At 36.3% G+C, this 16301-nt stretch overlaps 1 protein-coding gene across 1 annotated transcript; it reads left to right on the top strand.

Moving 5' to 3' along the window:
- The first annotated feature begins 3385 nt into the window (after positions 1 to 3385).
- Positions 3386 to 15759, top strand: LOC123756351 (ADP-dependent glucokinase). Its single transcript, XM_069331248.1, has 11 exons — positions 3386 to 3574; positions 4845 to 5041; positions 7167 to 7357; positions 7486 to 7585; positions 7759 to 7895; positions 8488 to 8651; positions 9902 to 10008; positions 10477 to 10651; positions 11399 to 11530; positions 11792 to 12543; positions 12590 to 15759. The coding sequence occupies exons 1-10, from the start codon at positions 3401 to 3403 to the stop codon at positions 11885 to 11887; spliced, it is 1473 nt and encodes a 490-aa protein (XP_069187349.1). The 5' UTR covers positions 3386 to 3400; the 3' UTR covers positions 11888 to 12543; positions 12590 to 15759.
- The last annotated feature ends 542 nt before the right edge of the window (positions 15760 to 16301 follow it).

The raw sequence follows: 16301 nt of genomic DNA on the forward strand, positions 1-16301 counted from the left end.
GTTGTGCGGGAAATCATTCGATTCCTCACTTCCCCCTCAATCATTTATTGAATCACTCATTTTCTCATCTCCCCTCACTTCACCACTTCTTAATTCTATCTCTTATCACCACTTCTTAATTCTATCTCTTCGCCACTCTTTCCTTATCCTTTCCATTCTCACTCATCCCTTCATCACCACTCCCACCTTCACCTCACGCCTTCCTCACCTTTCCCCCTCACACCCTTTCCTCTAACCATCCCCCCTCATCAATCCCTCATAACCTTACCTTCGTCACCCATCCCAGCCACACCCCCTCCCTTCCTTACCCATCCCCTTAACTCCCTCTCCCCTACCCCTCACCGTCCTCACCGCCTCGTCTCGGGCGGGCGCACGTTCAAAACATTAGTGACAAACGGACCATCACCAAGTGTGGTGCTTTTAAAATTATCAATTGTAACAACGTAAAGTGTCTTGACAGACATCAAGATATTTTAGACGTGCTGAAGACAAATACACATCTAGTACACTACACTACACTACACTACACTACACTACACTACACTACACTACACTACACTACACTACACTACACTACACTACGCTACGCTACACTACACTACACTGCACAGAAATCACAATAGCTTGATGCATCAAATGAACAAATCCACAAGGGCCGTGACGAACCCCGGTCACGGCCCTTGTGGATTTGTTCGCACATCTAGTTGCGTGCATTATTGAAGACCCAATGGACTCTGTTGTGTCATCGTGGACCCAAATACACTCCCTACAGCGTCATGGTGGACCAAAATGCACTTCCTTCCAACGTCACGCAGAAGAACCCAACTACTCTCCTTGCAGTATCATTGAGATCGCTCGCTGCAACATTGATCATATACATTAGCCGCGGTGTTACATTCAAGACTCGCTGTAACGTTAATTAGTTTAGATCATTTATTATGTACCCCCATACCTTTCTTGTATGTGGAAAGGGTTACAGTGGCACATAATGGGCTCAGGGACTGTACCCAACGATTCATTTAATTAAGTAAGTTGCAGTTACGTTATGTGCCGTGGAGCAAATGGCATATTGCAACGTTTGGTTCGACCCAAATAACACGCAATACAGAGAACATAAGAACATAGGTTGCTGCAGAAGGCCTATTGGCCCATACGAGGCAGCTCCTATTTATAACCACCCAATCTCACTCATATACATATCCAACCCACGCTTGAAACAATCGAGGGACCCCACCTCCACCATGTTACGCGGTAATTGGTTCCACAAATCAACAACCCTGTTACCGAACCATTATTTACCCGTCTTTCCTAAATCTAAACTTATTTAGATCGTCTGAATTTCACGAATACCGTCATTGCAACAGATTTGCTCATACGCTTGAAGCACAGAGCTCCATGTATTGCAGATTACAGTCTCACAAGGTTTTTTCTAGTGCCTCTATAGTATCATAACTCAAAGGTATTTCGTAATTGTGAAGTGTGCAAAATATCTAAATACAATTTCATCTCTTAAGTCTACCACGCTATAAAATCGTTTTCTGTTAATTTAGACGTCTAAATGGAGGATTGTGTTCACCGGTGAAATCTTGTATGGAGTTAGCGTATTTTCTCAGAGGTTTGTGGCTTCTTATATAGAAAATTAGGCATTTTTTCGTTACCGACATGAAACAGCTCAACGCAGGAAGTTGCAGACAGCTGGCGTAATTAGCAGACGTTTGCTGTGCAGGGCCATGACATGGTGGGCTATAAACTTCCGCGTATTAAGCTTATTAAACAAACTCGTGAAAGTTTTACTACATAAGATTGTTATACGACATGTAGCATATACTTTTGGTTAATAAAAGGCAAAACGAAACTATTCTCGAATATTTATTCGAAAACTTCCCTTGCTTCTTTAGTCAGTTTTTAAATTGATTAAGAATCACATTCTTTAGGTATATTGACTTATACTTATGACCAGTGATGAAACTAATTGGCTTGTATGGCTAATGTGCCGAGTAAGAAAACAATTATTTACTTGAATTACTTGAGGGTCATTAACACTAGTGATTTCGACGAGGACAGAAAGCCGGCGGCTTGTCAAAGGTCCCCCCCATTTGTCCTGATAATTTTTTCTAGGTGGATTTTAAAATTCAAGTTTAGGCATTTAATTGTGGCATCAACAAGTAGGCGGTTCCATGGGTGGGTGAAAAGGCACCTCCTGTTTTCAGTCCAACATTGTGACTTGTTGAGCTTGAAACCGTTGCTCCTTGTTTGTGTCTGTTGAAGAATGAGAGTTTTTCACCTCTATGCGTACTAGTGGCTTTAGGTATTGTATGTACTAGCTCTATCTATAAATCCAACATTATGTTTGTAAAACAACTATGTATGTACTTTCCTGAATAAAATTTACTTTACTTTAAAGTCAAAGGTACACTATATATACATATATTTAATATTTTGATAAAATATTTTGATAAAAAACAAGTAAAATGGTATAGTAACCATTTACCATAGGTAAATGGTTACCTATACCATTAAATGGTATGGTAAAATGGTAACAGGTATGAGTTACGGAGGAAAGCTACGGGAGCTAAACCTCACGTCACTGGAAGACAGAAGAGTAAGGGAAGACATGATCACCACTTACAAAATTCTCAGAGGACTTAACCGGGTGGAGAATGACAAACTCTTTAGCATGAATTTGTTTTAGCATGAGTTCCCCTGTTCCTCACGAACAAGGGAACACGGGTGAAAACTGAGTTCCCAAATGAGCCACAGAGAAATTAGAAAGAATTTTTAGTGTCAGGATAGTTAACAAATGGAATGCATTAGACAGTGATGTGGTGGAGGCAGATTTCATACAGTTTCTAATGTAGATATGATAGAGCCTAATAGATCCAGGAATCTATGCACCAGTTGAGAGGCGGGACCAAAGAGCCAAAGCTCAACCCTTGTAAGCACAACTAGTTAGTACAATTAGGTGAGTACAGTGATGTTTGCGTTAGGAAAAACAGGTTCCCAATGCATAAACGAGGCCATGTCAGCATCATTCATAAGGAAAATGGAGCAGATTATTTACCTGAGTGCCACACACTCTGGTAGTGGTCCCGACGAGGACAGGAGGCTAGCGGCTTGTCAAAGATCCCCCATTTGTCCTAATGATTTTTCTAGTTGGATTTTAAAGTTTAACAGAATTTTGGTATTTACGACATCGGTGGATAGGTAGTTCCATAAGAATAAGCTATACTGGGTTGATGTTGTTTTAGATTCAGGTACTCGGAACAAAAGCTCCAAGTAGCACGGGCTATGGTGAGCCCGTAGTGGACTTAATTATAAAAATTCAATAAGAATTGTGCTGGATTAAGTTTGGGAGGCGAGAACCACCCCCTCCCTCCGACCCCCAAACCCTCCGTGGCTGATGCTGGCATGGTCAGTGAGGACAGTCACTCGTGCAGCTATGGAAACTGGTACTGTCTTATCCACTGTCCTCTCTATTGTTGTTATTTTCGCTGCTTTTTGGTATAGCGGCGATGATGACGGCCATGCGATGCTCCACAAAAGGCTGCAGCATGTCCTTCATGCCATGCTGGAGGTAATTAGATGTGGGGTTTGCAGACGTGTTATCTTTTGAGTACGTGGGACATGCCATGTTATCTTAACCCATTAGGGAAACTGTTGTTACATTTTGATGACTTCTCAAGTTTGCTTCTTCTGTCATTATACATGTCACTGGGAACACTTCCGTAACACCGGTTACAGAAGTGTTCCCAATCTAACGTAATAATTTACTAAACCAATTTACTGGTGTGGTAAATTGGGAGTTTGTGAGTCTAACTTGATAGTTCAGAAATGAGAATTTTTAAGGAATCCACGCAAGTCAGAAGTGGCAGATGACATTTATGTATGTGCTGTTGGCACTGTTATAGAATGACCACATCTGTGGTGGCAAATAAAGTTAATTATTCAGTAAACAAGGATAAACTTCAGTTAGACGATACCTCAAATATCTACCTAATCCCATGTCATTTGGTTCTCAGCATAACTGAAGTTGTAATGATTACAATATATTGTGCTGAAATTAGCATATTATTATAAGACGAAGTGATTAAGAAGGGAACGTAAGTGTAGCTCAAGTTATTAATAACCAACAAGCAGTCTAACTAAGTCGTTATTTAATATTAATAACTAACAAGCAGTCCAACTAAGTCGTTATTTAGTTATCTCAGTCTTGTCATTCATGAGATTTCTGGCCATATTTACCTGAATTTACTTAAGGACCACTAACACACTAAAGTGGCCTCGACGAGGACAGGAAGCCGGCAGCTTGTCAAAGGTTCCCCCCCCTCATTTGCTCAGATGATTTTTTCCAGCTGGATTTTAAAATTTAACAGAATGTTGGCATTAACGGCTTTGGCGGGTAGGCTGTTCCATGGGTTTATAACCCTGTAGGTGAAAAAGCCTCTCCTGTTCTCAGTCCTACATAGTAGGTTGTTGGACTTGTAACCATTTCTCCTCGTTTGTGTTACATTTGAATTCATAAGTGCTATTGGAAATGTTACCCCAGTAAAATGTTTGAATATAATAAATCAATAATTTATATATACAGTACTGGTACATGTATATAAAGTTAATGTTTATATTATAATTTATTATTGGTTTAATGTGCCCAGTAGTCATATAAATCTAATTTATTTATCAATTCATGTTCCTGCATAATACAGTACTTAAAATATAGTTTATCATAATTTCTTTAATAGTAAATTTCTGTCACCAGTAATTGTCATAATTCCTACTAATATAGGTTTGTATAAATGCTGAGAGGTAGACCTTTCTAGAGCCTGATATTTGTCTGATATCAACAGGTAGAAGAGCAGCATTCAGTAGGCGAGGTACGTATCGCAGTGGGCTACGGAGCATGTAAAGATGTATTTGTGCAAGGCTCCGATTTAATGGGCATTATGACACCACCACAACGTACAGCACACTTCAATCGTATAGACTCGATTAAACAACTCAAGGAAATGTATGCCCTATTTTATACAGCTGGATCGGCTGCAGAGTAAGTTATTAATTTGAAAGTTGGTTTTCAGATTGGAATAAATGTTTGTATTACTATACTGTATTTTTTTATCACTAGTGAATCTTATTTTTATTCTAGTTTTTTGTTTATCCTAAGTGTAAGAGTATTTGTCATATACAGTAATTGTATGTGTGAATGGATTGTTTCTTAAAGGAATTGATTAACCCCATTGCCTGCCTTTAGTGATGCAAACATCTCTGGTTATATCTTGTGGTGCAATAATGGGAGAAGAGACGGGTGAAGTGTCATTCAGTCCTATAAAAGTGGAAAACAGACATGTGATGATAATGATTGTAAAATGTATATTTCTGAGTGTGATACATTTACATAATAGTTTCTGTTGCAGTGTAAGGGCGGTGAACAAGTGATAGGCGCAAAACATCACCAGGTGGTAGTGTATATGCATGACAGACTTGACCAATAACATGCTCTAACTCATGATTTCTGCTGAAGAATGCCATAGGCCTGCTGTACTCTCCCTGGCCGTGTGTTGATTGCCAGAGCATTTTTGTGATTGCTGATTTCTTTTGTTCCTTGGCTTCTATAAATGCAGATTTTCTGTTTTGCTCTAATACTAAAGAAATGCAGTTTTAATACAGGTCTCCAATATAAAGCAGAGTGGTTTGGAAATATAATTCTTATGTATAATTACTTATTTGTTATGAGCTGATTCAGTAATATTTGACTTTAATTCCATGGGCAAGTGGTTTTGTTTATGTGAACTTCATCGACAATTATTAGCTAATGAGAGTATTACTGTGATGTATTTTGTTATTAGTTGTGGCTGTTCTGCTATCTTTATATTGAGCATATCTAAATTATAGCTTTATTTGATGTTTGATATTATTTATACCAGCTAACTATTTTGTCCTAGTGCTATGTACTCTTTGCATTTTTTTTTAACTTGATTGAATCATTAAATTGTATTACTGTTAAGGGTATTTCACAGGGTAGAAGGGGATTTAGAAATCAAAGAAAGTTTCAAAGCATTATGTGACAAAAGAGTGCTGAGAAGATGGGACACTATGAGCATAGCTTTCATCCTGTAACTGCACTTAGGTTAATAGTCAACACATACACATACACTGTATCAAGGTCCCCTGCACGGTCTAACTAAGGACCATTCCAGGATACAACCCATCAGCAGTTGCCCCTAACTCCAAGGTACCTATTTACTGCTAAATGAATAGGCCCATTAGATGAAAGGAAACATGTCCAATCATTTCTGTCATGCCTCATTTCTTCAGGATCTCTGAAAGCTCTTTACTGTATTCCCTGTATATAAGAGCAGTGTTTCATCTGATTCATTCAGTGTAAATTTCTTGTTTAATAAATGCACATCAGTGACATGTGAAATCAAGGGGGTAAAGTAATGCAGTAGTCATCACAGTCAGTTCGCAACCAAAATGTCCTCGGTTCTTTTCCCATGTAGGACAGAGATGTTTGAGCATTTGCCTTTACACCTGATGACCCTACTTGCCTAGCAATAAAAAGGCACAGTACTCAGAAGTTAGGTAGCTGTATTATGAGTTGCATCCCTGGGAAGGTCAGTTGTTGGACAAGACCCTAGGGGAACCTTGATAAGCTTAAAGGATTCCTGTCCTTAACAATGGGAAACCAATGGATGTTTACCATAGTAAAAAATGGTTTTATCATGCTTTCACGGTTACCCCAAAATACTGTGTTCGAGAGATTCACTTATGGATGTTAATGTTTTTAAAAGCTGTACATATAATTACAATATTGGATTATATTTATTATATAGTTTGAGAAAGGGAACAGTCACTGAATTATTATTGCACTATCAATCTCTGAGATTTTCATGGAAATAGATTGTGTTACATAATATAGTTGTTATATTCACTGTATCTTCAAAAGGTACTAATTTGAATTTAAAAAGAGTGATGATGTTTGTCATAGTTCTTTGTACTAAAATTGATTTTGGCTGGTTGGCTGAATAATGTATGCAGTTTTAATACAATATGGGTACCCTAGATGATAATTATATTTTTTTTTGTTTTACAGCTTCTAATTTACAGTTATTCCTGATTTTGCATTCTTTTAAATAGCTTTAAATTACCAAATATTTATCAATGCTTTACAGACGGTATGTGGGAAATGAGACCCTCTTCAGCGAAATTCTGGCCGCAGCAGAAGCCGTTTCGGAATCGTACTCGGCCCTGGGAGGTAATGCACCAGTGATGGCTTCTCGATTTGCTTTTGAAGGAGCCAAGGTGCTTCTTGCAGCTAAGCGTAGCCCTTACATAATGGAGAAAGTTCATCCAAGTATTGTTGGTAAGTTTGTTGGAAATATATTTTGTTCTCCATTAATGCTTCTGATCTGTATTTCATAATAATACAGTATGTCTTGATAATAAGTTTACTAGTGTGATTACATTATTTGATTTCCCATTTTCCATCAGTTGGGGGTGTTGAAACAGACGGTGATGACGATATTCACCTCATATTGGAATACAAGGCAGGAGAAAGATGGGGCTCCTACCAGGCTCCTCGTGCTAACAGGTTTGTTGCCTTGTTACGCAAGTTCATTTAAATTAATATAATGCTTGTTAAACATATATATTTGTTGTGTGTGTAGTTGATTGCTGTAAAAAATACATTGAAATGAAATGAAAAATGGCTGTATGTACTGTATTTCCATTAAAAAGTCCTACAACTATGTATTCTTCTTGTAGGTTTATCATGCATAGTGATGATAGCAACCCAACTTTAAGCACTGTGGAATATTTTGGTGAACAGCTGGAAGCGTTTAAGCCGCATTTGTTTGTGGTTGGGGGACTGCAAATGATGGATAATTTTCCATTTCCTCCAGGTAGGAAGGCTATTCAAGTTTTGTTTATGAAGTATTGATTGCTTCAATGTATTTCAATAAATGATACAAGCACTAGAATTGAGAAATATGTACAGTACAAACAAAATATTTACAAAAGACAAATTAATGATTTAATGGTTGTGTGATAGAGGCTGTGTTTATGTTAATAAAATTGTGTGTACAGTTTGTAAATCTTGCAAATATTGTTGAAATTTTAATTTTATCTTTATTAAATCTTTTGTTGTATAATTCACAAGGCACAAAAGAATGTGCTGCAGAATATTATGACTAAGAATTTGAGTACAGTGTACAGTAGTGGCAACTATTACAGTATACCAGGATGGGGTCATTGCCTGACACTCTAAACATGGTTCAATGATACCATTACCATTGAGACACGTATATGATGTGGCATTTCCAGTGATCTTTTTTTTTTTTTTTTTTTTTTTTTGAAGGGGTGGAGGCCTGTTTTTTTAATATACCAAATTATATATATATATAGAGTGCTACACTGTAATGTCAGCTGAATTCCAAATTACTTGTGCAAGTAATGTAATGCACACCTGAGGTTTTTCATGTTTCAATCTCATAGGGGTACGGGAAGACCGCCTGCTTGCTGTAAGGGACCAAATGACATCACTTCCAACTAGTACTAGAGTTCACTTTGAAATGGCCTCGTTCACTGAACTGGATCTGCTGAATGGGCTCATCCAACATATTATTCCATATGCAGATTCTCTAGGGATGAATGAACAGGTAAATGATATATTGTTGTAAAGTGCATTTCCATTCGACTTGCCTTGTACTAGGTATCTTTGGGAGTGATACCCAATTGTTTTCACAGGATATGTTTTGTTTACTTTTAAGACAAATTCTTGGTGTCCGGGCACTGTCAATTTAAATGTTGGATTAGGTTTGCCTCTGAACTGCCTCAAGAATTTTGGTAAAGGGGAAGCTACCTAAGACAGGAGAGCAATATTCTAGACAAAAAGCAAATAAAAATTTTGTGTAGCTGAAATAACAGGAGTCATTAAATGTATTTTGAAACTAAAGAAGAAATTCAGATACAGTATAACGAATGTAAGTAATAAATAGCTCATATTTGTAGCTGCAGAATGGTTTTCAAGAACATGTATTAGAGTGAATTTGGAATGAAATAATCATTAGAATTAAACATCCATGATGGATCTTTAAATCCAGAGGGTCCCCAGTAGTACAGTCGGGTTCGTTCTCGACTCACAATCGAGAATTCTGGGTTCGCACCCGGGATGTGAACCCAGAATGGTTGAAATGGTTGGGTGCGTTTTCTATCACCTGCTCCTGTTTATCTAGTGGTAAAGAGGTACCCAGGAATTGGTCACCTTGTTGTGGCGCTGCATCCTGGGGAGGGTCAGTAATTCGAACCTTGGGGAAACCCCGATATAAGCCTAACATGTACTGTATATATAAACTGGCTACCTGCCCCAAGACATGAATTATTATTAATAAATCAATCATTACCTGGGAATCTACCAACTCTTTCGAGTGAAGCTGCATAAATTAGGCAGCACATGTATATAGTTAATGACATTATGTAATATTACACAAGATGTTATAGTATGGCGGTGATACAATAGCAAGGGGAGATTTGCTTAAATATTTAAGATACCTGTATATGATATGTTATAGCTAAAATACCTAGTGACAATTTTTGTTGGTGTTTCACAAATATCTAACCAAATGATGACGGTGTAACTCATAATTCTACCTCATAAATGGATTGACTCATAGATACTGCTCTGGTCCCTGTGATGTGAGTGTGTATCACCCCCTTGCTGGGGACATAGCTCATGAACAACAACAATATATAGGGAGATCATTATATGTGGCTGATGGACTGTACTGATTACAGATTTGAATGAAGGCTGGTGTGCTAAGACTATATATATTTTACATAACTCGTATTTGCAGAAAACTATTTGTTTTTGGGTATTTTACATTACAGTATATCATTTTGTTAATTTCAGGAGTTGCCAAACCTCTACAGCATGATGAAGTACAGAAATGTTAGTTTAGTGTCAGATTTTAACCCTCGTGTAGCAGTGGTACTTGACCAGATGAGGGAGGTTTTCCAGTAAGTTTGCTGTTTTGTACATTGTATAAGCATTACTGTCTTGTAGTAGATTGTATGAGCATTACTGTTTTGTACATTGTACAAAATTTTGAAACTGCCTGTCTTGGAAAAGAAGCTTTTGAAAGAATTTTTTCTCCTTTAGTCTTTTGGTAGTAAATGAAGAGCAAATTACTCTGAAATGTAAATTTTTGAAGGCTCACAGAAGTCAGAGAGGTCATTCATTGCTGAGGTAGCAGTTACATTAAAATACAAATGATTCATTGAAACGTCTCTTAAAGCAACTGAAAAGAATATTGCTAAGAGTATGAGTATTGTCAAGTAATTTTATTTTTTTAAATAAATTTGATCCTGTAATTTACAAATAAGTGTTTTCCGTTTATTTTGGGTGTATAAAAATGTTTCAGAAGCTTATGGAAAATTGTTTTGTTCAGTCTGAGTAACTTAATAATGAAATGCAAATATTTGCAGACTGCTCAGAGCCACACCAGAGATGGGTGGACGGCGTCGACTGACGAGACTGCACCTGCACACTCTTGCCTATCAAACCATTATGGTGTGGAAGGACTCACAGTGGACCAACACCCGAGCTGCTGCAACCAAAGCTGCACTAACTGCTAATCGCCACGTTTGTGGTAATCCTAAGGTAAAAGAAGCAGTTCCTTTATATTGTACTAGTTAAAGTGATCAAATTATTAATTTTTTTGTATATTTTCTCATAAACTGGTTGTCTATTGTGATAGACAACCAGTTTATAGGATTCACTAGCAAGTGTTTGAAGTGGTACTGTATTGTTTTTAACATTTTTAAATATAAATGTATCCAAGGAATAAAATATCTGGAGAATAACCAACATGCAGCTAGTGACAATCTTAGGGAAAGTTCTATTAGGGAAATGAGTTGAGATGGAAGACAGCAAAATCTTTCCTTATTTTCTACTCTGGATATCTGTTATACTGTCCCACTCTTATTAAATTCTCCTGTCGCGTACTTTACTTGATTAAACCCTTTTAACCCCATCTTTACTCAATTAAATCCTTTTGACCCCTCTCTTTATTCATTAACCTTTCTGTGCCTCCCCATATCTTTACTTGATTAAACCATTCTGACCCTCCATTGTACTTGTTTGAACCCTTCTAAACCTCCTTCTACTCAATTAAAATGTCCCCCCCCCTACTGAATTAAACCCTTCTGACCCCTCCTCTACTTTATAAATACCTCCTGAGCCCCCCTCTACTCGATTAAACTATTCTGGCCCCTCTCTACTCAATTAAACCTTTCTGATCTCCCTCTCTACTAGATTAAACCCTTCTGTCACCCTTTCTACTCTTTTTAAAGTTTTCTGACACCCCTGTGTTCCTCTTCTAATGTGCTCTTTATTGTTATGTTACAGATCAACTTGGAACATGCTCGTATGCTGATGGATGAAGGCTTCACATTGTCTGAAGCTGAAGGTGCTGGAAGGGTCTTGTTTGACACTCAGCAGCCCGTATCGTGCTGGACTGAGTATGACGGAAAAGTTGAGGTGTGTGTTTCAGTGACTGAGTATTATTAGAACTGTAATCATAGTTCAGTGTGAAAAATTATTTTAAAGTTCAGGTACCATTCCATATAATTTTTCCTTTAATTTATGATGGAGCCGCTAAACTTCATCCATATGAAAAATTAGATAGAATTGATAATACTTGACAAATTTATTTTCTTCTGTTTTGTTTGTGACTGATCAATTTTTGTTTGTTTGAAATATTACTTTATAATTGACTGTATCATAAACCTTCCCTTGCAGGTATGCATTGCCCCAGTTCTGATCTGTACATCAGTTCGGCAAACAGCTGGTGGAGGAGACAACATATCCGCCGCAGGGTTAGTCCTTCAGGTATAAGGAGTAAAAATCTTTGTGGTGTAGAACCAGACGTAGATATGCTTAACCCTCAGTTTAAAGCATACTGCAGATTTGAGTCTGAGGCACACATGTAAAGATGTGAAAGATTATTTTTGTTAATCTAAAATGATTTTATATACTGTAATTTATTTCTACCAATTAATTAAGGTAAATGTGCCACACATTCCCAGTGAGAATTGTAACACGCTGAACAGGTTATTCCTATAACTTATTTAAATTGTACACACGACATGTATTGAAGTGAGAATTATACCCCAGGTTGAATTTTATGAAGAACTAACACTCACATTTATATTTTTTTAACTTAAAAGAAAAAAACTTTGTTTCCTAATATTGGTATAATTATTGTACTTTGTTGTTTGTATGATGATGGTTGGATCCAGTTTTGATAGGGATGGTTAGAGAAGGAAAGTGCCATAGAGCTTTTGTCAGTGATAGTGAGAGTGCACAATTTTTGTGGGAAAAATAAAAAAGTATTGAGGTGTAGGAGTGTACACCCACTAAGTTGTGTGTTTATGGGACCATTTAAACATTTCCATTTGACAGGTATAAATGACGCTTTCAAATGTATTTTGCATATACTGTAATTTTTAACTTGCAGTAGTGTGTGTGTGTGTGTGTGTGTGTGTGTGTGTGTGTGTGTGTGTGTGTGTGTGTGTGTGTGTGTGTGTGTGTGTGCAGTCCTTCGGTGAATGGAGGTTTACCAAGTAACACTTTATATCATACAAATGCAAGTTTCTTGATTTATCTCAATATTTACAGACAAAATCTTTACAAATTAATATATCGATACTTAATCAAATGAGGTAGGGATACATCCTGATTTAAGACACAAAGAAAGTCATCTGGAGGTTCTACGTTTAGTGACTTTTACACTAGTACTCTGCCTCGATTCTGCTTCCATCCCCCTCCCTTTAATAGCCACAATGTTAAAGAACGAAATGTTAGTTTCCAGATAGAAATTGCTTCAACTCCAGATTATGGGCGAGTACAAATCTAACAGCATCTGAAAATGTGTTATTATGTCAGAGAGAGTATACTCTAGAAACGGTACTTTAACTTCTCTTAAATTTATTGCCATTTATAGGTACTGCAGCTATATTTGACTAACATCATATTCTTGATATACACTACCTGTATTGGCACAAGCCGTTTATCCCTTAACCGGACAACTTTGAATTCACAATAAATTTTTATCCTGAAGCCATGTTTAGCTATAGAGTAATGTAATTTTCACTCAAGTTAATTTCGTTTCTTTCCTCAATTTCCATAGTTCCTTGCTATCCTCTGTTAAGGACAGCTCAGTGGTTAGTCACATTTTTGTGCAAATATTTGTTGTTAGTACCTGAAACCTCATTAAATTCTTTCCCCCACCCACCCAAGTCCTTAATCTGTCGTATTTGGATATTTTAGTCATTTCCTTAAGTGTCAGGTTATTCAGTCAGTTCCTTAAATATAAGATATAGTAATTCTGAATACTGTAATCTCAAGTGACAGTTTATTTAGCAGTTTCCTTGATTGCCAGTCAATTCAGTCATTTCCTGTAAGTGTAAACAAAAAGAACAGCTATTTGTGGAACATAACTAAATACTATATGGGCTAAGTAAAGAAGGTTTCAAATCCTCTTAATGCCTCTATTTTTCAAATATTTTTTAATTTTCTTTTTATGTTATTTTAGAAGAAAATTGTTAGTGCCATCATTTATCTATGGTTCTTTGCATTCCTTTTTTTTTATTACTCATTACGGATTCGTCCCTGTAATGAGTTTGTAGGCTCACTCCCATTGGAAGGGCCAAGCTCTGTCATGTCTCATTCTGGGTGTCATAACGGTCTTTCCTAGGGTGCAATAAAATACTTAACGATTTGCTCACTACATGGAATAGAGATAAGTTAATACAAACAAGTGGCAAATATATTTAGAATGTACCATATATATATAATATAGTTTTTTTTATAAATATTTTTAATATTTCAATAACTAATCTTAAATTGGTACTTGAATTTGTGTAGTTTTATCAGTGGGATGGGTTTAGGACCTGAGCCTTACAGAATTTTGCATTTTTTAGAGGTTTTGTTTATCATGTGTGAAGGTCTTTGTATAATGTAACATTAGTCACAATAAAAATAATAATTATATGGTATTTGTCACAGCTTTCATTAGCTTTCTCACTTTATTTCAGATTTTTGTTAAGTTTTTGGTGTATGTATGTATGTGTGTGTGTGTATATATATATATATTTATAAATATATATATTTATATATCAAATATATATACAGACACATACATATACATACTGTATCTATTGTATTAACTGAATATGGGTGACACTAAAATAATGCCTAATTAGACGAGTTATACTATGTTCATGTCAGACTTTTAAAACTTCATTATAATGGTAAGAGTAAGGGAAAATTGAGTTTTCTTATAAACAAAAATTATAATAAAAATTATTTGCTGGCTACTTGTCAATGTTGAGAACAAGTTCTTGTAGAGTCATTGATTAATGTATTTCTGGCATGACTACATCTGGAGTCAATAATTTAATATTTATTTAATATTTATTCAGTATACAAAAGTCATAGATGTTTTACATGATTATAGAGTAGATGTCTCACGTGCCAAATTTATTGGTTTCTTTTGTTAACTTATAAGATGTTTATATTTTGGTGATTAGTGATTTTGTTTTGGTGATTATTATGTATTTTTGTAATAAACCCAGTGATTAAAGAGTTGCAGATAATTGTGGAACACAACTTTTGTAGATTTGTAGTTTAAATGAAGAGAATTATATCAAGATTTAAATCCTATGACCTCACTTTTTTCATACAATGTTTATGGTGTGGGCGAGCACTTGGAGAACATTTATCGATCTATTGAGAAAAGTACTCGTTCGTTTTAAACATTTTCATTCAACACACACTAAAAATAAGCCATTATTCATGATTAATATACATTATGTACTACAGTGAACAATTTCAACAGATAAGAATAAACTTATTGTTGAAATTTGTCCTTTTTAGATACCCCAGACACTAAAGAGTATAGCAGAAAACAAGGACTGTACTAGTGTTGGTCAAATATTGTATTGGTGGTAAAAATCATTCAATAATGTCAAGTGTCGTGCGATGTAATGTCGTAAGTGAGCTTACGAGTATTTTCTTGAAAGCACTCCACACTCCAGCAGATTGGAGAGCAACCTCCGACCCCCTTAGATGATGATGATGGGCATGGATGTGTGGTGATGTTAGTGTTATGTAATTCTGTGGAAAAGCAGCATAAAGGATGGGAGACTAAATATAAACTAATATTTCATATTTGTCTGCTCAGCTGATATCAATCTTGCCATGTTATCACCTGCCAATCATTGTACACTTGCAGCACTTTTAAAATGTTTACAATTAGCATCCGTTTCCAGTTGCGGTAAACTATGAAGCCTTTTTAATTAGGGTCACACAAACTCTGGAATAGGTAATAAAGTTATCCACGAATGTGCTGGTACTTTTCAGTTCTTTGGTTTTCAGTGCAAAATAATTGCAGCGTGAATGTGACAAATTTAACTATTCTTCAAACTGGGAACAAATGCATTTTTCTCCTTTCACATTTATTACTGAAGTTGTAAAACACTTAATTCATCTGTAGATATAAACAGGCTAATGTTTCTGAATTACAGACTGAACAATCAAAACAATGAGAAATTACTGTGTTAATTGTAAATATCCACTGTGCTTCACTACACCATTTATAATTATACAACACAATTGTGTTCAAATTTGTTTGAAACTCGAGTCATTGTTATATGTTGGGAGGGAAAAAATTTCCACAAAATATTCAAATAAAATGATGCCCTTTTTTCAGATTGTTTAATTTGCCTTGATTTATAGCATTTATGCGTGTTAGTGTAAACTCGCCTAAGAAAATAAGATCTGACACAGCTATACATTTAGTTATCTCTAGAGGGAATGGTAACACTACAGTATACTTTACTAAAGTATACTTACTTTACTAAAGTATACTTTACTGTAGATCTCATCACAAGTACAAGTATCTTAATAGATGAGTATTGTTCAAAGTTCAACATTGTTAGCCAGTGAACTGCTCCAAATTTATCTTTAATAGTAGTGAACAAAGGAAATGTTCCAAGATATGACAGTGGGAGGCAGCGTCATACACGGTCTCACATGTAGTCATGCAGCCCATCCTCCTGTTTTGGTAGTGTTTATAGTAAGTGTTCAGTAGTGTTTATAAGCAAGTAATATCTGCTGCCTGGGTAACAGCTTCTCCCTCAAATCAACCTATCCAGGTCTCTGGTCTGGTGAGGCCACACCAGACCAGACGCCACTCCATACTCTCCTGAGACTGATGGATGCCTACACTACTACTACTATAGTAACA

The sequence above is a fragment of the Procambarus clarkii genome, chromosome 25 (assembly GCF_040958095.1).
Source record: "Procambarus clarkii isolate CNS0578487 chromosome 25, FALCON_Pclarkii_2.0, whole genome shotgun sequence".
NCBI classification, from domain to species: domain Eukaryota; kingdom Metazoa; phylum Arthropoda; class Malacostraca; order Decapoda; family Cambaridae; genus Procambarus; species Procambarus clarkii.